Source organism: Meles meles, chromosome 5, assembly GCF_922984935.1.
Source record: "Meles meles chromosome 5, mMelMel3.1 paternal haplotype, whole genome shotgun sequence".
Classification (NCBI taxonomy): domain Eukaryota; kingdom Metazoa; phylum Chordata; class Mammalia; order Carnivora; family Mustelidae; genus Meles; species Meles meles.
Genome location: NC_060070.1, coordinates 126,723,139 through 126,742,826, shown reverse-complemented (window position 1 = coordinate 126,742,826; position 19,688 = coordinate 126,723,139). Strand labels below are relative to the sequence as shown.

Here is a 19,688-nt window from a genome sequence, read left to right as displayed (position 1 = left end):
ACAAAAGCAAAAATGAACTTTTGGGACTTCATCAAGATCAAAAGCTTCTGCACAGCAAAGGAAACATTCAACAAAACAAAAAGGCAACCCACGGAATGGGAGAAGATATTTGCAAATGACAGTACAGACAAAAGGTTGAGATCCGGGATTTATAAAGAACTCCTCAAACTCAACACACACAAAACAGATAATCATATCAAAAAATGGGCAGAAGATATGAACAGACACTTCTCCAACGAAGACATACAAATGGCTATCAGACACATGAAAAAATGTTCATCATCACTAGCCATCAGGGAGATTCAAATTAAAACCACATTGAGATACCACCTGACACCAGTTAGAATGGCCAAAATTAGCAAGACAGGAAACAATGTGTGTTTGAGAGGATGTGGAGAAAGGGGAACCCTCTTACACTGTTGGTGGGAATGCAAGTTAGTGCAGCCACGTTGGAGAACAGTGTGGAGATTCCTGAAGAAATTAAGAATAGAGCTTCCCTATGACTCTGCAATTGCACTGCTGGGTATTTACCCCAAAGATACAGATGTAGTGAAAAGAAGGGCCATCTGTACCCCAATGTTTATTGCAGCAATGGCTACGGTCGCCAAACTGTGGAAAGAACCAAGACGCCCTTCAACGGATGAATGGATAAGGAAGATGTGGTCCATATACACAATGGAGTATTATGCCTCCATCAGAAAGGATGAATACCCAACTTTTGTAGCAACATGGACAGGACTGGAAGAGATTATGCTGAACGAAATAAGTCAAGCAGAGAGAATAAAGTATCATAGGGTCTCACTTATTTGTGGAGCATAACAAAGAACATGGAGGACATGGGGAGATGGAGAGGAGAGGGAGTTGAGGGAAACTGGAAGGGGAGATGAACCATGAGAGACTATGGACTCTGAAAAACAACCAGAGGGTTTTGAAGGGGCGGGGGGGGTGGGAGGTTGAGGAATCAGGTGGTGGGTAATAGGGAGGGCACGTACTGCATGGAGCACTGGGTGTGATGCCAAAACAATGAACACTGTTATGCTGTAAATAAACAAATTAAAAAAAAAGAAGAAGAGTGGCATATATTTAAGAACTACTAAGTCTTTTGCTGTGCCTGAAAGTAATAGCAGTTTTTTGGTAGTATGATAAAAATATCAGTTGCCAGCTTCTGTCTCAACATCTGTACTTTTCCAAAACAATCAACAAGGAAGTGATTGGGTTTACTTAAGCATGTGGAGATCTTAGTGATTCTATAAAAAGATGTATTTGGAAAAAGCCCAGTAATTTTAGGGCCCTGTCAAACCATATTGGCATGAGGAAGCCACATAATATACAAAATAAGCAAAAACAGCTCACTGAGTCTGCAGTTATGCAATCAGTGAAATCCTGTCATCATCTTTCCTAACAGAGTTCACCAAATTGAAAAGCATCTGCTCCTCCTCTTTAGTGTTGTCATGGATAACTAACTGATAGCCAAACAAAACAAACAGGGTAAGAGGGCAAATGTCACCGAGTTTCAAAAATATATCTTTAGTACTTGGATTGTTGATCTTTTTTTTCTTTTTTGAGAAAAAACTTTAGCAATAATTTCTACAAAATGAGAAACAGAAAGAAAAACAAAAAATATCTTAAGTAGTCATTACAAGATTGTAGAACTGTCAAAAATACACTATCAAGGGTAGCCCTAATGCTTTTTGGCTCCAGAAAATACAACTGGGTCCCAGGGGCACCCAAGGAGAGAGAGCAAATGGGGGGCAGTGACAGTCAGGGCAGGGAGGTCCATGCTGGGGTGAGTCCCAGGCCAGGGGGTGATGATCAGCCACCCCAAAGCTGGAGGCACTGTGGTCCAACCTCAGTCAAAGATTCTCTTCCTAACAGCAAGCATTTTCTACAAGAGGAACATCGTCTATGTGCATTAATACATTTCTTTTGTGGGCAGAGTCACTTCAAATTTTGATATTATTTCCCTGAGAAATAGTACAACACTTACGTGCTTTTATCCATCTAGTTAGTGGTCAATACTGAAACACAAGTTTTCTCAGTTTTCAAGCAAAAAATAATCCACATCAAATTAAAGATAGCATTTAAGTAAATGTAAACACATCCTTTGGTCAATTTTCACAGTAATCATCAAAGATGGCAGTCTATGGAAGACCCTGAAAACCGTTCTTCCTTTTTGCATGAGCTCATCTGTCAATTAGATGGAGCTGGCCTTTTTACACCCATTCTTGCTGAGGTTCTCCTCAAGTGTTGAATTGAAGCCCCAATTTCCAAGTTTCTCAAAAGAAAAAGGGATTTCAATCAGCTTTTCCTGTCAAAGTCAGATATTTACAATGAAACAAAATCACTTGTCTTGACATTTTCATTCTTGAATGGAGGAGTGGCGAATAGATCTGTGATAATCCTCTGGACTGTTAATGTGTTCAGGTAAATCATAGCCCCTCAGGAAATGTCCACTGTTTTGTTGAGCAAAATAATATAGTTGTCTGGCTAGTAGAGGTTCGACCTTTAATAAGAGATTTTAAAAAGATATTATTGAAATATTCTTTTTAACATCCTGTAATTGGCTCATCGTTAAATAACTCAGTATCTAAAGATAAGGTAAAGTTGAATCCAAAATTCGGGCTACACAAATCAAAACATTCTGAAGAAGTAATATTTTGTTAACCCTTACATATACCATAACCTATAAATAGATGCTACTTAATTCTGAGTTTTTACTCTAGTTAAAGTCAAAGGTGGTACTTTCAAATTAATAGCTTTGCTTAAAACTTATGTTTAACTAAGCATAAGCAAAGCAGGTAAAATGACAAAATTAAAAGGAAGTTTGAGATGATTAATGAAGTTTGAGCTAACTCAGAATAATTTAGGCCAATAAATTTTTCCATGACCACAGTTTGACAAGGATGAGGGTATAAATTCTGAACAATTTACAATTCTTAGATGACTTAGATAATCTGTATAAGATAAAGAAAAAGAAAGGAGCAAAATCTATACAAACAAAACACTGTTATTATGGGGAAAGAGGTTAATTCTTTTAGTTTGGTGATTTATGTGTTCATATTCACTAAAACAATTCAGTTTTCAGAATTTTGCTTAATTTACAGCATCTAAGAAAACTGAATACTTTTTTCATTCTTAATCAATACTTAATCAATTCTACTACTAAACTGAGCCACTGTTATTTGATATATAGAAACTTAAAGCATAATTCATATGAAATACTTGAAATAAATTAAATCCATAATAAAAAGAAGTAGGAACTCTTGGGTGTATACATACCCATTTTTCTTTTCCATCCCAGACAACTCAATTCCAGGGACCCTTGCTCGAGGAACACATAGCTGCCTAACCCAGTGGAGGTCTAGTGCACCCAAAAAACCCTTAAAATCAGACTGATTTAGGAGGTTTTCACCAGGTTTTGAAACATTATTTATCAATACCAAGTTTACTTAGTCATTTAATAACCCTAGCTGTTAATAAGATATCAATTATTATATCAATTATTAGAGATAATTCATGAAACAGCTCTAAAGTCTACAAGACTATATTTTTGTTGGTTGGTTGGTTGGTTGGTTTTGATTTTACAATCAAGAGGGGGTACTGAGTGTTTAAAATTAGATACTGTTTTATTTCAGTTGTCACTAAAAAAACATTATGGGTACTAAAATATGGCCTGAATGTTTCTATTATTGGGTGTATATATATATATTTTTTATCTGTTACTGCTTATTGTCTCATTAATAATTCTTGAAGGTATGTAGCAATGTAAAGTTTTCAAATTTAAAATCTTGTGTATTCAAAACTCTGTTTTTTATGACAAATTTATTCCAAATGACCCTATTATAAACTCTGCTAGAGAACACTGATCTACTTAAATTCGTTGACAGAGTTAGCCTCCTCCAAATAATATAGGACTCTTGGTTTCCATTAGTTAAATAATTTCTAAAAATCCAGAAATAAAAGAGGATTTGGAAAAAATTGGAAGAGACTGCAAAATATGTAAGTCAATGGACAGCTTCCCATTTGGGAAAAGCTTCTCCATCAAGTGAAGATCAGCTAGACAGCATTTTAAAAACAATATTAAACATGGAGAATTTTAAAGGGAAACTTTTTATCACTAGTCCTTTTAAATCCTCATAAAATGGGAATAGAACAATATCTTGATACAAGATCGGAAGAAGGAAACCCATGGTTGCAGGTTTGTGATGAGTAAACCTCTAGGGCTGGGAAAAACATGTGGTTCCCTGGGCTGTGCTTCCTGCACCATTCACTGGGCCATGCTTTTTCCCTCACAATTTTCCTGTCACTTGACATATAGTTTTCATTTGAGATTTTTCTAACTGGGACACTGCCTTTGTTGAAAAACAGGGAAAGCTAATCATTTGAATGTGACTAAATACCCACGTGAGCAGTGATGAGCTTCCTTTGCCTCTGAGGATCTGGAAACTCTTCTCCGAAGCACAGAGTTACCTGGAATCTTGGCAGAGGACGGCCATGGTGAGCGAAAGCTTGCAACTCTGGAGAAGCCCCAGAAAAAAACAAAACAAAAAACAAACAAACAAAAAAACTGATCAGAAACCATCATTGAACATGCCAGGTTAAAGACGAAGCAAAACTAAAATAGGAGTGAGTATTTTTTATTTCTCTAAGTTGGGTTCATAATTTATAGACCCGATATGGAATTGCATGTATGTGTTCATAGGTGTGCTTTTCCTGAGAGAGCTCCAGGTTTCACTTGATTCTTTTTTTTTTCCTTAAATTTTATGTATTTATTTGAGAGAGAGAGAGAGAGAAAGCTCGAGCAGGGAGAAGGAGAAGGAGAAGCAGGCTCCCCGCTAAGCAGGGAGGCTGACACAGGGCTCAATCCTGGAACCCAAATTGAAGGCAGAAGCTTAACCAACTGAGCCACCCAGGAGCCCCTCACTTGATTCTTTAAGGGAAATATGGCCTGCAGATTAAGAAACCTTCATTTGCAGCACTGGACCCATGAGAGTGCAAAGGGTAGCAGAAAGGAGTGAAGGATGAAGAAAAAGGAAAAGAAATGTAGCCATGTTGAGGCAAAAGAATAATTTATACAAAGGAGAAGTTGTATTTATTTTAAAAATAAAAATTTTCTGATTACTTTAGATGATAAAAATATCATCTAAAAACTGCTGAGCCCTCATAATCCAATAGCTATGCCACTCAGGACCTCTCCATGATCCAGGCATCTCTGAAAATGCTTTACTGTTATCTTGGGGACTGAGCACCAGTGATGGGCAGCAGTCTCCTCCTTGGCACTAAGCCTAAACTGTGGGACTTTGAGCTGACTTCTTGCCCATCTTCTGGGACAGATTTGAAATGAAAAATGTAGTGATGAGACACTAAGGGCCCCACTTTTGTGGATATGTATATCCTGAAGACACCACTCCTACTCTAAGGATGCAGAACAAAGACTGTTGGAAAGACACATGTGCAATCCCTGACATTGATCCATGTTGCTTTGCCCATATTCAAGATGAGTCTTAAGCCTCTTAGCTGCTCCTATTCTTCTCTTTCCACCAGAGTTTAAATGTCGTGTCCCAAGAGAAACACACATGGTTGTTGCTACAACTTCTGCAGAACAGTATGCACATGCATCTCGATCAGATATGCACCCTTGGGCTTTGCCTTTAGGGGCTGTCCCTAGTAGTTTGCAAATCCTGAATGGGGAGATATCAAAGATCTTCACTGTTCTCTTCAACCGAAGAAAAGTTTCTAACTAACTCACTGGACTGTTTGACTTCCTGCTTCTTTTTTTTCCTTCCAGAATTCAAATCAAACCTAACTGACTCAGTCAGAATGTGTAAAAGGCGTTCACACTACTGAGGTCTGAGACTACACCTACACAAGCTAATCAGAGTGGCGAGTTGGCACAATTCTCCTAAAAAGTCATGTCTCAAATGCTTGATAACATGAGAACATTCTGTGGGAATCCTTGATTATGCAGAAGCTGGTCTACACAGCAGCAATTTTTAAGTTCACAGGTTCCTCCTTGAACCTCAGTGAGTACTTCAAGATAAGAGGTGGCAATGAGCAAAAAGCACAGCACATGATTACAGAGGAAGAAAAAAAACAACTCTTGCTCAAAGATAAATATTAAATTCTAGGCAAGTGAATTCACAACCTACAGATGTTCACAGCTTGTGCATCATGCCTTTCTGCTTCTGGCCTGTATCCTGCTCTCAGTGACTGTGACTCAAAGTGTACTTATAGCTTACTTAGAATGGTAGGATTTGAAATTCCTAAAACATACATGGTGAGAAAAACTCACAGAAGCAAGTGTCATTCCTCTCAGATACCTTAACTAAAGCCCTAGCCCTGCGGCTCTGAATCCAAAGAGACCAAGATTCACAGTCTCTGAGCTGATCCAATCAACCCCCCCACCCCCGCATTTACTCTTTCAGACCCTTTTGCCTATTTAAGAGGTGCAGACAAGCTGTCCCTCAGTAGTTCCTGAGACTCTTCCTTGGGTTCCCACCATGACTGCCATACTGGACCCCAGCATGGACAAAACAGTCGTGGCACAGATTTGGAGGCAGTTTTGCAGCTCAGAGGGAGAAAGGGGTCTTCAGGCCCAATTGCCTTTCTCTCCCTGGTGCTCCGCCTTCCTCTTGTTATACATTTAATCAAGGGTTAGTCATGTAGGGACATATTTGTTTTGGGGCATCAAAAGAGAATTTGGATGTGCCCACATGAATTTGGGCAACTTAAACCCAAAAGGCTAAGCAAATGTCAACAATGTCAAAGCACATAGATGCTTCATATTTTTAGTTTAAATAAACTAAATCAGGAAGCATATTCAGGGAAAGGAGAGGCACATGAAAACCCAAAGACATAGGGTGTTACTGAAGGGGCACTTATAAAGAATAGCTTAAGGATAAGGTACAGAATAAGGGACAGAAAGAGTTGGCAGTTAGCTGACAGAACAGCTTTCTCCCTCCAAAGAGGCATCATCAATATAGATAGCTAAATTAATATTCTGGATGAAGCTGCAACAATACTGTGGCCAGTGGTTTCACAAAAGCCAGTCTAATTTAATTGTCATGAAATCAAACTAGAAAAACAAAACTTACTGGTTTTAGAAAATATTATTTGAAATACATCATAGAGATAACTCAGAGCTTTCTCAAAAATTTCCCCTTTGCAAAATCGGTTCCACATACTCTATACTTAGTCCCACCTGCTGGAGGGCATATGCATAGGGGTAACACATCACATAACCAAGAAAGTTAACAATACACTCCTAACCTTTATGATTTTCCTAGGTACCCTAAAAAAGCTGAACTATCAGCAGACATGTTTGCTGAGATCATACTGCCAATAAAGTGTGAACCTTTTTATTCTGTGACCATTTGGTGAATACCAAATTTCAAGATATCAGCCTGAACCACAATCCCCTTGACCAATCTCTCTCCTCTTTACACCCCTTTGTTGATGCAGAGGACCAGGTGGCAGAGGCAGAGGTGAGAGATGAACAAACAAGAAACCTATTCTCAGATCATGCCAGGTTGGCTCAGGGGTTAATAGAAGGAAGACCTCTGTCTGGGATGGGAGTGACCTTCTGTTTGGACCACTGTGGCAGGCACAGTGTCACCCTCTCCATTCTGTCTCTTAGGCTCACAGGTGTGGGATGCTCCTTTCTAAGAGATCATTTGGTGCATTACCTGCTAAAAACTGCTGTGTGTCAAAGAGCTTGCAGGTCTGGTCCCTCTCCAGTTTATTGGGTCGGTCACTGCAGAGTGCCAGTGGCCCATCCCAGTAGATCCTGCTCTGGCACAGTCTTTTGGCATAAAGACCGTCCGGGGCCATCCAGAGGACCACACCCCTTTCCAGGTGGCTCAGAAGTTTCTCGATGTTTTTCCTCTGGCCATTGTCTTCTGGGTAGGGGAAAAGGACCTGGTCCAGGTTACTGGCATCGTAGGTATGCCCATGGGAGATCCGACAGCCTTCTGGGCTAGATGTGGTCAGCTCTTTCACCAGGATCTCCCGGTAGTACAAGCAAATGTGGAGTCGACAGTCTGTAAACACAGAGATTTCAAGGTCAGTGCTAAGGGACCAAGGAGCATTGGATATACATCAGGATGCCAAGCTATTCAACCACAACATGTGTATTTGATGGGACACTGGTCTCTCAGGATACTCCATTAAAAGCAGAAAGTTCCAGGGTCAAGGAAGTGTAGGAAATGCTGCACACCCCCATCTCCCTCTGGGAGTCACAGACGGTAAAAGATATTAAGGAAATCATGCAAGAAATTTATTTAATGTTGTCTAACTCAGCATTTTCCAAATTTGTGTGACCATACATTTTTTTTGTGTAGGGGGATCACACCTTACAATTAATTTTCTGCACAATATATTTGATTCGTATTAGAGAGCACCACTGGTTAAGAACCTTCTGTGTCATTGTTTTGGTGATGATGATTGTGGTGATGACAACAATTATGTCTAAAATAATAAGTCATGTACCACTGAACAAAATTCATCTTTAAGCATGAAAATCAGTTTTTATTTTGGAGGAAGTAAACCCTAAGTCTAATTTCTATTAGTAAAAAGAATATAATGGTGTTTCAAAAAATTAACAAAAACGCTTACCTAAGAAACTACCCTAAAATATCAGTAAGATGTCACTTACATTAAAAAAAAAAATTATACATACAAGTGCACAGTGGTGATGTCTGTGTGGTAGGAATATGATGTTTTATTTTCCATCTTTTCTTTTCTGATTGTCACATTAGTTTTTATGCTGTGTATGTATGTACTACTTGTGTAATACAATTAATTCAAGTAGAAAGAAAAGAATCAATGAAAAAAATGTTCTAAGGCTAAAGTCCCACTAGGCTTTCAAATTCTGCCTTGAAAATAACTGTGCTTTTTAAAACATTTAACAAGATGAGTTCACTTGTGAAATTTTTCTTCAGAATAGGACCCACAAACTGAAAGGACAACAAAGCTAGGTTTGCAAAGGGTCCCTTACCTGAAATGCAAAAGGGCTTCATGTATAGGCAATAGTTACCCACCCATAACTGTATGGGATTTAAAAATAAATGGGAATTACAGTTCTCCAACAAATATGCTCAAGGTCGATAATTAATTTGCATTATGCACACCAAAAAAAGAAACCCACAAAACCCTCTTATTCCTCAATGGCAGGTTTTGAGACTTAATCCACATCACTATCTCAATTCTCCACTTCAGTTTCTGCTGCTGTAAACACACTAGTGGAGAGCGAACACAGACAGTATACTTTGATGATAGTGAGTGTTGGCCATTTGAGGTGACTTACAGGGCAGGTTTCATTTCATTTAATGTCATCAGAAATCATGAGGTCATGATAGCTGTTTATTTCCTACTTTCCAGGCACCCACATAGGTCTTCAGTGCTTAAGAGAAGGGTTAGAAAGTTTCTAAAATTAAGCATGAGATTTCCATCTCAAAACATCTCCCTTCCATCATTTAGGAGCATCTAAGAAGAAAGGCAGCAGCCTCATTCAGAACTTCAGAACTGAAAAGAAATGGTGAACCTGGAAGCAAGAAAGGTACCCACAGCTTTCTGAAACCTTCAGAATTTACTTCATACTTTTCTATCATTGATTTTTAAAAAGCCCAAGGGGCAAGGTGAGAATTCTGAGGCTAACTTAAGGTATTCATTTTTAATGTAATTACAAATCTCATCTTAAAACAACTCAAAATACTATCTAAAAAATAACTATATACACACCACATATGCTTAGTAAACCTTGAGGTGCCTTCCTTAAAACAGGTAAGATCTTTGAGCTTGCAGAGATTCTTTTAGAAATGAAACTTTAAAAATCAGCTCTAATCCAATTTTTTTGCAAAACCCATCAAATTTCAGAGGAAGACTGACTGCAAGGCTCACAACTTTTAGGCATATGAATGTGATAAAGAGAAAGGAGTCAGAACTCATGTTCCCAGGATGCCAGAGAGGAAGAACTATTTGTAGCTAAACCTGGAAGGATGATCGGCTTTTTAAAATGAGAAACCTCTGCATATTCTTCTAAGAAATTATGCTACATTGTGAGGATGTTGGCTGAAGGGGGGTGGATCTCTGGTATATAAAGCTGAGGTGTTCACATTCTTGGAAATTCAGATAAATGTCAGTGGAAACCTTAAAATGACTCAGTTAAACCAGCATTTAGAATTGGCATCAGAATCAAAAGCTAGCTTCTAGTGCTAAATTTTCTAATGATGTTCCTCATTGATGGAAGTTGGGCGTCAGATTATGTCGATACCCACTCTAGTCCCCAGATGGAAGAAAGTCAGTGTGCATGGTCTTTGCTCAGAAATAGCCCCCTTCCCAATCAAATATACCCAAAGGTGAGGGCTGATCCACAGCAGAAGCCAGCCTCCTGTGGGGGGCCTCTTGAAGGGAACACTGCACTCACCTGAGAGCGCCAAGGCTTCAGCAGACCTTATGCTTGGCTCTATGGGGATTCCAGGGGCCTGGGACTCAGGCGGGGCACAAGCATAAAAGGTTCCTGTCACCTGGCAACCTGCATTTGTAAATAAGAATCAGATGATGTCTAAACAGAGTCAGTCCCACGACGCATAGGAAGGTCTCCTCTCCCTGGGGGTGCACCAACCCTGGGAGGGCGGGGCCAAGTGCCCTCTAGAACTGACCAGTGACATTCTCAAGTGACAAAGACAAGTTGAAGTCCAATCATAAAAAACAAGATTGAAAGAGGAAGGAGACTTTTCATAGCTTTGGAAGGAAACTTGGAACAGTCCCTCTATAATTTTCTTTCTTTTTTTAAGTTAGTTAACAGCTTAATCACCTTACATAATTACCATTGTGTGTGTGTGTGTGTGTGTGTGCTATATAGTGGGAATATTTAGATCTACTCTCTTAGCAGTTTTAAATACAATAGAGTATTGCTAACTATAGTCACCATGTTGTGTTTATATTTCCAGAACTTATCTTTAATTGAAAGTTTGAGCAACTTTGAGCCACATCCCTCCATGTTATCTGATAAACAGGATAACTTAGGCTCAGAGAGAGTCATCCTTGTTCACTCCGCAAGTTCACAGTAGACCTCAGGTCTACCTGAGTTCTGATGCCAAAGAGTCCAGTTAAAAACTTACAAATTGTTTAGTACACATTTATTTAGCTTTCTGTTTCTGGCTTCAGGAAGAAAATTGAACCATAGGTCTTGGCAGCATAATAGTTGTGTATCACAGTTATTACAACAGTAATAGAGAAAGAATATGTGATAGAACATAATTTTGGTGATTCTTCATTTAATGCCAACTATGCTTCAAAATATATCTACCTATTCCATATTTTTGTACAGTTTGAGGCATTGCCTTGTTAATAAGGTTTAGTTCCATAGAGCCTGATGCATTAGACTCAAGTCTGAATTTCAGAAACACCAGTTTAATGTTAGCTAACTCCTCCACTATGGAATAGAAAGCAAACTTCGTTGCAAATCACTCTTGAAAAGCTAATAAAATCAAATTCTGAGCTTTTTTGTAAACATGCCACTAAAAATAAATTTTAAATGATAGTATACTTCATCAATCCCATAAAGCCAAAAGTGACCTGAACATGATTAGAAAAACAGGAACTGACCAAATAGTGAAGAACCAAATATTCCTAGAAATACTGAAGGATCTGAGTCTTGACCCATCTCAGGATATCTATATAAATATCTAACTCAAAAGTCCTAGAAGTTTGTGTTTTCCTGTATTCGATACACTGTGTGAAATCTTCTCTGCACTTAGCTAATTAATGCTTCCACTCAGTGATCTCATTTTGCTGTCTGGGAAACTCCTATGAGCATGGGACCACATCTAATCCAGAGTGAACAAAGCTCTTTTGACCCCAACAAGCACTAGTCACCTTATGGAGACTGTTTTCTTAGTATTTATCCATTCCATTCTTACTATCACTTCTAATCCCAAAAATAACTATGATAGGCACACTATTTTTTTAAAGTAAACTCTACCCCCATGTGGGGCTCAGACTCATGACCCCAAGATCAAGAGTGGCATCCTCTACCAACTAAGACAACCAGGTGCCTGCTGGACACGCTACTGTTTAAGAGAAATACACTAGCTCAATAATTTGCTGACATCCCAATAGAGGAAAGGCTTGGGCACAGCTCTGTATGCCCATTTTGCAGATGTATAGAAAGAAACAGACCAGTGAGATTATTGGCCCTGTCAACATTAAGAGACAACTCAGGAGGGAAGACTGACAAAATCTATAACTTTTTGTCAAAGATTATTCAGGGAAATGAAAAATATTAACCTGTCAAACCGATAATTAAAAAAAAATATGGCCAACTAGTTTGACATCTGAGACCCTCTGTCTTAAATGAAAGAGATCTGAGGTTGAACTCCAGCCCCTCACTTTCACTGGGTAACTTGCAGCATTACTTACATTCTGTGAATTTGCCTTAAAAGAGGGGGGCAGTTTTTAGCTGCCTGGGATGGATCTCTGTGATGTTTATTATTTTTATTTATTTACCTATTTTGAGATTAGTGTCTCCTTTATTTTTTTTTCCTGTGGTGTTTATTTTTTATTTTTTTTAAAGATTTTAATTCATTTACTTGAGACAGAGAGAGCAAGAGAGAGAGCACATGAGTGGGGGGATGGGTTGCAGAGGGATGGGGAGAAGCAAACTCGCCACTGAGCAGGGAGCCCGATCTCAATCCCAGGACCTTGGAAGATCCCTGGTGGATCCTGGGAACCATAACCTGAGCCAAAGGCAGACACTTAACTGTCTGAGCCACCCAGGTGTCTTTTTCTGTGATGTTTAAATAAGATCTCATGTAAGGCAGTTCCCAGCATAGGTCCTGGCACAAGTAGGCCAGGTGTCAGTAAACATTGGAATCCTTCCCCTGAGGACTTTAACTCTCTCCTTCACTGTACATGAGGTCTTTCCTAGCAGCTCTGAGAAGGACAGATCCAGGAGAGAACAGGGCCCTTTGGCCAGGTTTGTTCTGTTGGGTGAGCCACAAGTCTAAAAACCAGCCCCAGCAAACTCCTTACCGTTTTCTTTTTAAAATTTAATTTAATTTAATTTTTTCAGTGTTCCAAGATTGATTGTTTATGCACCACACCCAGTGCTCCATGTAATACGCGCCCTCCTTAATACCCACCACCAGGCTCACCTAACCCCTACCCCATCCCCTCCAAAACCCTCAGTTTGTTTCTCAGAGTCCACAGTCTCCCCTTCCGACTTCCCTCAACTCACTAGTCTTCTCCTTTTCCCCATGTCCTCCATGTTATTCCTTATGCTCCACAGGTCAGTGAAACCATATGATAATTGACTCTCTCTGCTTGATTATTTCACTCAGCATAATCTCTTCCACTCCTTACCATTTTCACAAGCCGGGCCTTGCCAGTGGTGGCTGCGGGATCCAAACGTCACAGGACATTGATACGGGATTTCTGGGTGGGGCTGATCAGGGACATACTCTCTCCAGCTTCGGTCATGGGGTGGCATCATGTAGTTATGAACCTGCTAAAGGAATATGAGGGAGCAGCTGAGATGAAAGGCAACCAGCTCAGCAAAGTTCAGTGCTTGGCACTGGGAAAGGGGGGGCAGATTCTTTTATAGTCAGACTTCTCACAGAATCTCTAATTTGGCTGCGAACCAAATCATTTTACCATCTCAAAAGATTTTGGAATGAACAGCTCATCACACTAGGTGGAAAGTAGCCATAAAGAATCAAAAAGCACAATGAAGACAGTGTTATAAAGTAATGATTTGTGTAAAGCTTCATCATATGGTTAAACCTGGCACCAAAAGTACTGCAGGGAAATTTGCTTTCTTCTACCCACCAAAGTGAATAAAACAGAGCTGTAATTCACATGAGAAAAGTCTGAAGACATCAGCTGCCCTGTGGTTTCACATGATAAAGCACTACTTTCAAAATTTTCATCTTCCACAAAAGATCTGTTTCCCAGATTTCAGAATTAGTAGCATAGGTCCATGCTAACAGGCAGACACATCCACTTCTCCACTCCTTAAAACCAACACCTACAGTAACACCAGGCAGAAAGTGAGACATTCATCCAATGATTGGGGATTTGGGTTGGCTGATTGACTAATAACAAAAACAAAGTGCTGCTGTTTTGTTTGTGTATTTTTCCTGGCATGTGGCTCTAGCTGGCTCATGTGGCCTCACCCATACCCAGCCTTCCCTTCTAGAAGCCCTGTGTCCTCCACCATACCTGAGCTGGGAGTGAGGTATAAGGAGTCGTCATGGTGTAGGGGTGGCTCATGGTCATCTGTGGGTCCTCCAGGGTGAGCTGCTTTGCTCCTATGTGTTTGGGCAAAAAGCAAATGGCAAAGTGTGAAAAAAAGGAACTGTCATAACTAAAAGTGAAATCTTAGAAAACACCTGAGAGTTTAATTCCTAGAATGCATAATGGTGTTGACAAATAAGGTACTTTTCTAGTAATTCCCATGGGCAATTACTTGTTCAGATTATTAAACTGATTTCTACAAGGTTTGACCTATGTAAGACAGGTAGAGAAGGGAATGAAATGTTGTGTGTGAATGCACTTTGTCACATAAAGGGCCCCACCAGCAAGATGTTTCGCAAGTGAAGTCATCTGTATGGACTGCTTAAAATGAAGATTCTTGGGCTCTACTCTGACACACTGGTCAGGAAGTTGGAAAGAGAGGATCTGAATTTCAATAAGCCTCCCAGGTGACCAGAGTACACTCAAAAAGTTGACATTTTTATTACTATAAATAATAACAATCTATGGATATATGTACACTTCCTTTCTACAGAATGGTTAATCATGAAACACTGATAAGTAAAGATAAAACTCTGAACGAGTTCTCCATATTTTGTTTGAAAAATCTGGCCCATATCTTACAACAATAGAACTAACTAAAAAACATGTGCACACACATGCATGTGCATACACCCACAGGTAGAGAGTTAGAATCTGAGAAATCAACCTGTACCAATACCACAAGAATTTCAATTTATGACCCTGAGAACTTGGGCAAAGAGCCTCTTGGGCTTGAACATGAGGCAGGAGGAAGGAAGGCTATAAAAGAAGAAAGAAAGAAAAAAAAAACAGACCCTCAGAATTAAATAAGGCCTGAAAACTGAAAATTGTCAGGCTGCCTATATTCTGTGACCCCAATCCAGGAAGCCCTACCTTTTTTTGCACCCTCAGGAACAATCCTGTATACTTTGTATGGGTCTGAGATGTCCAGCTGGCTCCTCTCCACAAGTTCCTCAAAGTCATTGCTCTTGTTCAAAGCACACCGCAAACGTGTCTTCCAGGTAGGAGGGTCTGGCTTATCTATGCCTTCTCGGAACTTTCCTTTAAATAGTGCCCAAGCCTTGTGGGAAAGAAGAGGGGGGGGAAAAGGTTAAAACACAGGTCTTAAGAAAGAAAAAAGGAAAAAAAGAAAAAAAAAAAGAAGAACCTGAGCATAATATTTCTAAAGGAAAGAACAATGCTTAGTTGCCTCAGATTTCTACTGTTGCTCGAAACATGGGACAGAAATACATCAGGTCTCCTCCAGGTAAACTACTTTCCCCCTTGGACTCTATCTTTGCTGAATTGAAGGCAAACGGTTTGAGCATTCTCTAGGTATTTATAAGAGGTAGGTGAGGGGCGCCTGGGTGGCTCAGTGGGTTAAGCCTCTGCCTTCAGCTCAGGTCATGATCTCAGGGTCTCTGGGATCGAGCCCCGTATCGGGCTCTCTGCTTGGCAGGGAGCCTGCTTCCTCCCCTCTCTGGCTGCTGCTCTGCCTACTTGTAATCTCATTCTCTCTCTCTCTCTCTCTATCTGTAAAAAAGAAAAAAAAAAATTAAAAAAAAAAAAAGAGGTAGGTGAGATGTGAAGGGTCCCTGGAAAGGGGCCATAACACCCTCTCACCTCACAGTATCTGAAGTGAGTTCCCCTGGAACTAGGGGTGAGCTGCTACACATTGAGTACATCTGAATGGTCAGATACTCTGAGAACAAATTCCAGAGGAAGTCCCCTGCCCCTGTTCTGCCTGCAGGTGGTGGGGCTGGGTCCTAAGGCACAGTTCATTGGGTAAACTGCTCTAGGGGAAAACAATCATCACACACACACACACACACACACACACACACACACACGCCTAGAGAAAAATGTCTAGAGACTTGGAAAGGGGGAATCAGACAGAAACAGATAGAAACACACATGGAAGGACCAAAGAGAGCTAGAAAGAGAGAGAGACTGACAGAGAGGGAACTAAGAAAAAAAAATACCCAGAGAGAAAGACCTGCAGAGAAAAACAGTGAAACAGAGAAAGACAGACAGACTAGTGAGAGGGACAGGAAAACAGAAACAGACTCAAGCACACCTAAGGGTGATCACAGAAAAGAATCTGGGAGACAAAGAGAGACACATGTTGACAGTACAGAAAGAGGCTCCGATGGAGGCAGAGGAACCCACATAAATGCAAACAGGAACCCTCAAGTCAGCGCTGCTCTCCCGGGGGCTGAGCCGCCAGACATTTATTTCCCTGCTGCTAGAGCCATCGGACTCCCTTGGTACTGCTCATGCCACACGTTCAGGATTGGTACCTGGTCCCCCGTTTCTAAAAACACTACAAAGGTTGAAACCTCTCCTCTTCTTTCCTAGCTTCTGCGCATTGCCACCTGATGCTCCCGGACCGCCCGCCCTGCGGGGCTCATCCCATCCCGTCCTTCCCGCGCCGTCTCCTCTCCTCTAAGAACCGCCAGGCGCCGACTGGGATCGCCACCGAGTCTCGGTTGGGGATCCACCCAGCTCTCTGGGGCCTTCCCTCCCCCCCCCACCTTGGCTGGTCTCCCCTCGTGCTAGTAACCTTGAAGAGGGCGGCGTCCTCCTCGCGGTTGTAGTCTTGCTTGCCCGCGTGCTTCCAGGGGATGCGGAAGATGCTCTTCTCCTCGTTCTCCCACACCAGTCCTGGGTACTTGCCGCTGTCGATCTGGTCGATCAGCCACTGGCGGAGTTTCCCATTGCCGCAGCTCACCGAGCTCATGCCGAACTCTCCTCCTCGGCCGCTGCCCTCCAGGTTCATGCCCCGCACTCCGACTGTCGCCCTCGCGCGCCCAGGATCCGCCTCCTGCACTCACTCTGCGAGGCAGAGAGGAGGGTCAGCCATTAGCCAACCAGGCACAGAGCTCGGAGCACCTTCTCAGACCCTTCTGACAATGACCACGAGGCCCTGGAATCTCCGAGATAGCTAGGAACGCTCTGTAAAAGTCCTTGTCACCAAAGGCCCCTGAGAGAAAGTACCTTCTCAGTTTGGCCCGGTCTCATCCCCTTGGCATTCCCGGTCCTCAGTCTCCTAAGCGTGCCTCTTGCGGAGTTCATCCTGCTACCCCACCTTCTGGATTCTCCATTCTTGTTACACACCCCACAGACCAAACCCTGCCCGGGCAACACAAGTCTTTCCTTTGCGCACACTGCGAAATCCAGCCGCCACCCCTCTGGCACCGTTTTCATGCTCACTCAATTCCCGCTCTTCTTTGCCCATTCCCAAACCATTGCCAGTCCAATTCTCCCTTCATTGTCAGTTACCACTCTTGCCCACTCCACCGTTCACACTCCTTTGATGGGCCCCGCGCGCCAAGAATCTCGCACGTGGGAAAGAAAGCCTGCTCTCTGGACATTCCAGGTGCTCAGCACCAGCAACTCCTGCCTGGGCCTTCTCCTCCCATACCTGCTCTCTCTGCCCCAAGAGAATCCCCGAGCATTCAGCAGCTAGCAAGGACTAAGTGGGCAATGGGAGCAACACGCGGCTGAGACCCGGCCGAAGGCAAGGAGCGCAGCCAAATAGCGGGAGATTCTGGCGCGCAGAGTGTCAGCCAGACCCAGGAGGCCCGCGCGAAGAGAGCGGAGGCGGGGAGGGAACCAGGAGGTTCTCAGAGGGCACCGGTTGAAGCAGCGGAGCGCAGGGTCCCAAGTGGCCCAAATTTGGAGCTCCTCCTCCACCACCACCAGTCGGGGAGCAATGAGCCGGAGGCCAAGGTAAGTTTGGGCCCTTAAGGCAGCAGAATAAGGAGCCTCAGATTGAAGCCTCTGGAGTACGAGGCTGTCCTTCCTCAAGAAAGCCTGCCGTGCTGTATAGGTCCTTTGAATGCCCCCCCCCTTGGCCACTCCTGGGGCCCTGACAGCCTCTTTATCCCATCCCGTCCAGCGCGTGGTCTCCCCCGGGTCTGGGCGGGGCCGAAGCACAAAGTGGTGAGGGCAATGCTTGGGCATTCTCCCGGGTGGCCCTCTACAGAGCCCACACAAAGGTCCCGGGGCCCAAAGCAGACGTAGTGGTAATCGGGGCTCCTTCGAGGGGCATGCTCCCTCTCGGGTCCTAAACTGGGGGCCCCGAGCTGCCCTCGAGACGGACTCCGGGACCTCTAGTCTCGCGCTCCCGGTTCTCTGTAGTGCCAGCCTCATTCCGTTCTCCTTCCCGACCCCAAGCCTTACCTCGCCCCCAACTCGGAGCTGAGGGCAGCAGTGGGTCCCAAGTTCAACTGGTGAAACTAAGTATCGGAGGTGGGAAAGAGGAACTTATAAAGCTTAAAAGCCCGCTGGGGCGGAGCCTGGGGCGGGGCTGGGCGGGTAAGAAAGCGCCTGCCGGGTTGGAGCGGGGTGGGGGCGCTGTGAGCAGAGACTGGGGCGCCGCGGGAGAGTCCCGGGGCCAAGACTAGAAGAAGCAAGTGTTGGGGGGTCTGCTGCCGCCAGGCGGGGGCTCTGGAGCCCCCTGCGATCCACCTCGCGTTGCGCGGGGCAAGCGCACCTCAAGTCGGGCATGCGCGGCCTCGGGGACCCTAACGTGGGGAGGTTTCCTGCCAAGGGGAAGGCGCGAAATGGGGACCTCGTCTGAGCACTAGGTCCTACGGGAGGCTGGTTGATAATAACTAATAACAGCTAAACAACTGCGATGTGGTTAGGACGGGAAGTGGGGGCGTGCAGGAGCGGGAATCTGGAGTGCAGGGGACTTCACTTGAAGAGCATGTAACCAAAAACGGAGGAATTGTCCACATCGTAGAATTGTCCACATCGTAGAATTGTGGGTGGGTGGCGTCGCTATTGGAATCACAACTGTTGCTGAAAGCCTGCTCTCCTAGGTGTTTAGAGAACATCCTACCATTAAAAATAAAAAGAAGAAAAAGCATGGCTCCGATACTTTAAGCTAGCTATAAACTGTGGCTCAAATACTGTCTGTCCGTATGTTTGAAATGCGTACAGACTTTTGGATCTACTGAACTGGTGAATTGAGTTTACTCAGAAAGTGCATCGCCCCTAAAATTTCAATTTGGGCAACACGAAAGAGTTGAGGGGAGGGGTCACGAAGTATCCAAAGGCTTAATTGCTTCTGGACTTCAGTTCACTTTAAAATGACATAGTTTTAACATCAGTCTGATAAGAAGCAAATTTCTAGTGGGATATAAATGTTCAAAATAGAAATAATATTTAAAAGGACCTGCGATTTTACTTAATTTTCCAAGACAGGCTTAATACTAAAATTAACTCCCTGTGCGCCTGCCCACTAAGTTTTCACCAGAGCATCTTGGATGCTGCCAGCATGTTTATGTACTTAGCAATTTCAGGTAAACCGTCAGATCACTGGTTTCTATATGATTTTAGACCACCACCACCCTAGGTCAACTTGCAACTTTTGAAAAGTTTTTGATTTCACTTACTTCTCATTT

General features: G+C 42.7%; 1 protein-coding gene across 3 annotated transcripts; it reads right to left on the bottom strand.

Annotated features, from left to right (window-relative positions):
• Positions 1-991: 991 nt before the first annotated feature.
• On the bottom strand, positions 992-18,507 carry IRF4 (interferon regulatory factor 4). Of its 3 annotated transcripts, none has more exons than XM_046004320.1 (9): positions 18,460-18,507; positions 16,838-17,109; positions 15,169-15,355; positions 14,221-14,309; positions 13,363-13,507; positions 10,424-10,531; positions 7,686-8,039; positions 4,405-4,517; positions 992-2,503 (listed from the first exon to the last, which is right to left on the bottom strand). In XM_046004320.1, the coding sequence occupies exons 2-9, from the start codon at positions 17,051-17,053 to the stop codon at positions 2,360-2,362; spliced, it is 1,356 nt and encodes a 451-aa protein (XP_045860276.1). In that variant the 5' UTR covers positions 17,054-17,109; positions 18,460-18,507; the 3' UTR covers positions 992-2,359. The 3 variants fall into 3 exon arrangements, with proteins under 3 accessions (XP_045860276.1, XP_045860277.1, XP_045860278.1); XM_046004321.1 differs by having other exon boundaries at positions 13,363-13,504; XM_046004322.1 differs by lacking the exon at positions 10,424-10,531.
• Between the last annotated feature and the right edge of the window lie 1,181 nt (positions 18,508-19,688).

Bases quoted from the DNA above. Each gene is read 5' to 3' on its own strand.
- IRF4 (XM_046004320.1), bottom strand. From the start codon at position 17,053: ATGAACCTGGAGGGCAGCGGCCGAGGAGGAGAGTTCGGCATGAGCTCG. The intron at 8,040-10,423 runs GTGAGTGCAGTG...CTGTGTTTACAG, and splicing joins TGAAGCCTTGGCGCTCTCAG to ACTGTCGACTCCACATTTGC. The intron at 4,518-7,685 runs GTAATGCACCAA...GGGCTTCTCCAG, and splicing joins CACACAGCAGTTTTTAGCAG to AGTTGCAAGCTTTCGCTCAC.